This window comes from Juglans regia, chromosome 12 (assembly GCF_001411555.2).
Source record: "Juglans regia cultivar Chandler chromosome 12, Walnut 2.0, whole genome shotgun sequence".
NCBI classification, from domain to species: Eukaryota; Viridiplantae; Streptophyta; class Magnoliopsida; order Fagales; family Juglandaceae; genus Juglans; species Juglans regia.
The window spans coordinates 30,986,515-30,989,647 of NC_049912.1; the positions used below are offsets into that span (position 1 = coordinate 30,986,515).

General features: G+C 36.2%; 1 protein-coding gene across 1 annotated transcript; it reads left to right on the top strand.

Moving 5' to 3' along the window:
* The first annotated feature begins 982 nt into the window (after positions 1-982).
* On the top strand, positions 983-2,598 carry LOC109010071 (transcription factor bHLH51-like). Its single transcript, XM_018990781.2, has 2 exons — positions 983-1,480; positions 2,082-2,598. Exons 1-2 carry the CDS (start codon positions 1,169-1,171, stop codon positions 2,571-2,573), a joined length of 804 nt encoding a protein of 267 aa, XP_018846326.2. The 5' UTR covers positions 983-1,168; the 3' UTR covers positions 2,574-2,598.
* Positions 2,599-3,133: the final 535 nt, after the last annotated feature.

Genomic DNA, 3,133 nt, shown 5'->3' on the forward strand with positions numbered 1-3,133 from the left:
CGTCGCACAATTTTATAAGATAAAAATTTAAAATGATATATACAAATTTTAAATGCATAAATTTTATGCAAATTTTTTATAAAAAAGTGAATCTCATTGTAAAAAAATATGAAAAATTGATCACTCTTTCTTGATGGAATCCATATTTTTATAAAAAATTTATACAAAATTTATATATTTGAAACTTGTATCTAGTATTACTTTAACAAAATGGTCAGTAGTTGAAAACATATTGTAATAAACTTGTCATCTTTCTAGTGAGTTACAATGTATTGAAGCCCTACGTCTTGACGCGAGGGGAGTTGGAGTTGAGTTTCTTATATTAGAATTGAACCTGATCTTTAGACAAACCAAATTGCTATCCTGGACAAATCAAATTGCTCAACCTGTATCGATCGTAGCTTGAGTTAGTATCGTGTTTTATGTAATTTTTTATATTAATTATTTCAGTAAAAATAAAAATTTATTTGAAATGTATCGATAAAATTCAAAATAAAGAATGATATTTTTCTATATATATACATGGAAAATATAAATCGATAATGGGAAAAGGAGGGGAAAAAAAAAAAAAGTACCGGATACAAAATTGAAGGACATGCATGTTCCACCAACCGAAACAGCTGGGAATTGTAGTGTGCGATAGTGCTAAAGTAAATCCTGGTGGGTTACAAAATTGATGGTCCTTCACAACTGCCACTGCTGGCAGGTCAATCAATGGATCCGCATATTTTGATAGGCTTCATGCATCTATACTAGTTCCGTGCTACCACTGCATTTTTCTTCTAATTTCAGCAAAGCATGGGTGTTATTACTTTTGTCGGCCGGGTGGGTGTTGATACTGAGTTAACTCTGATCAACTACTGTTTGTAAGATTTATCACAAAAGTTTTCCTATTGAAATGACACGAAAAAAAAACCAATCATGTTTTCATTTGACCAACTCATATTTTAAATTAAAGGGTACTACAGATCTACTACTGGGATCAGAAAATAATTAAATACTCAAGGGGCCGGGACTGAATCGACTCACACCAATCACAATCAAGTAAGAAGAGATATCGCACATTATTGGCGCAAGAAACAGTAGCTATAGAATGTCATAAAAAGCAGGCCTGGAGGTCGAGTTGAAGACATCATCAGATAAATGAGGCTAAATTTGTTTGTTGGCCATGGAGAATTGCTGTTATTCTGATGGGGCAAACTGGGTTCAGTGTCATTATGCTGCTCTAAACGGCGAGTACTTTCCCTATCCAGTTCCATGGCCACTGGCCGTACCAGTACCACCTCGTGAGGTCATGTCAACCTCTACCAGATCATTCCAATTCCATGGGTTTCCTCCCCTTGAAGGTGTTGCAGAAGATGGAGGAGGTACTGCCACTGCCACTGCTTCCAAGAGCCACAGCCAAGCAGAGAAGCGGCGCAGGGACAGGATAAATGCGCAACTCTCAATTCTCAGGAAACTAATTCCCAAGTCTGATAAGGTAAAAAAAGAGACAACTCGCTCTCAATCACTCACTCTCGCTGAAATTTTATTATATTACTAGTAATTAGTGAACTTTCGAATTGAGGCATGGATATTTACAACATAGTATATACTCTTCCTCAACTTCTTGAACAATGATCAATGAGCCAAACAAATCATAGATTTATTCGATCGCTGAAATAGTACGTCTGCAATTAATAATTGCAGCATGTCATGACACGTTGATCAGATAATTTATAAGCTTAATGATAGTAAGGTTAAATATGAATATGTTAATTTGTTTCTTTTAGTACTTATAAAATGTTAATTAATTGGTGACTTAGTATCTTAACGTACGGTCGATGGCACTTCTCCATCGATCATCTGATCTGAGGCCAGAGAGGCGCCATATAAGTAGTCGACGTAGGCGTACTGATCAGTTTTACGGAGATTCATGGGATTATCTATCATAAAAGATATTTTACCATTTGCGAAGAAAAATATTTAATAATTTGGTGATTCTATAAATACATAAACCCTATATATGCATAATTGGCAATTGCAAGCAAATTTTCAGAATCTGAAGTAAACCAATATACACATATCTGTATGATATGCAGATGGACAAGGCAGCTCTATTGGGAAGTGTGATTGACCACGTGAAGGATCTTAAGCGAAGAGCAATGGAAGTCAGCAAAGCCTGCTCACTTCCTACAGAAGTAGACGAGGTAATCATTGACTATGATCATGGTCAAGATGTAAACATGATCAGCAACGTTGACAAACGTGAGGAAAATATCCTCATAAGGGTTTCTTTTTGTTGCGATGATCGACCGGAGCTGTTTTCTGAGCTCATCCAAGTCCTTAAAGGTTTAAGACTGACGGTAGTTAAAGCTGATATAGCCAGTGTGGGTGGCAGAATTAAAAGCGTTTTGGTGCTTTGCACCAAGGCGCTGGAAAGTGATCAAGTGGGTGTTTGCCTCATGAGCACTTTGAAACAGTCCCTTAAATTAGTTCTAAGTAAAATTGCTTCATCATCATCTATGGCAACAAATTGTCGCATTAGAAGCAAAAGGCAGAGGTTCTTCTTGCCTTCACCTTATTCACAATAATCTTGCTGAACGAGCATTAACTTTTTGGGTCATCTTAGAGATCATGCACTACTCTATCTACTGGTATATATCTTTTTTCAACCTTTTTCCTCATCGAGACATTCATAATTTGTCTACCCACTGTCAGAGAACAGTACGTACACTTGAAATGTTGATGGCACGCTCAAAAGGCTCATGCACGAACTATATATATATATATATATATGATCATGTGGTTTGCCTACCATATACAGAAGTGGAGTTCATTGTAAGACCACTCTCTCTCTCTCTCTCTCTCAAAAAAAAAAAAAAAGAAAAGAAAAGGAAAAAGAGCCTCGCTCTATGTTGGCCGATCACATCTGTCGTACGTAGGAATTAAGCAGCAGCACGATGATCTGAGTCTTGAAGCCACTACAGCACTGCTCATGACTAGTTTCCTTTTTTTCTTCTTTTTTTTTTCTTTCCTTTAAGCTACTAATTATATATAAGAAGTTTTATCTGCTATAAGAGTGGCGGCATTATTCGTTTGATAACATAAACGATTATTATCTGATAATTATTGTGCAATATGTCCTATGAGA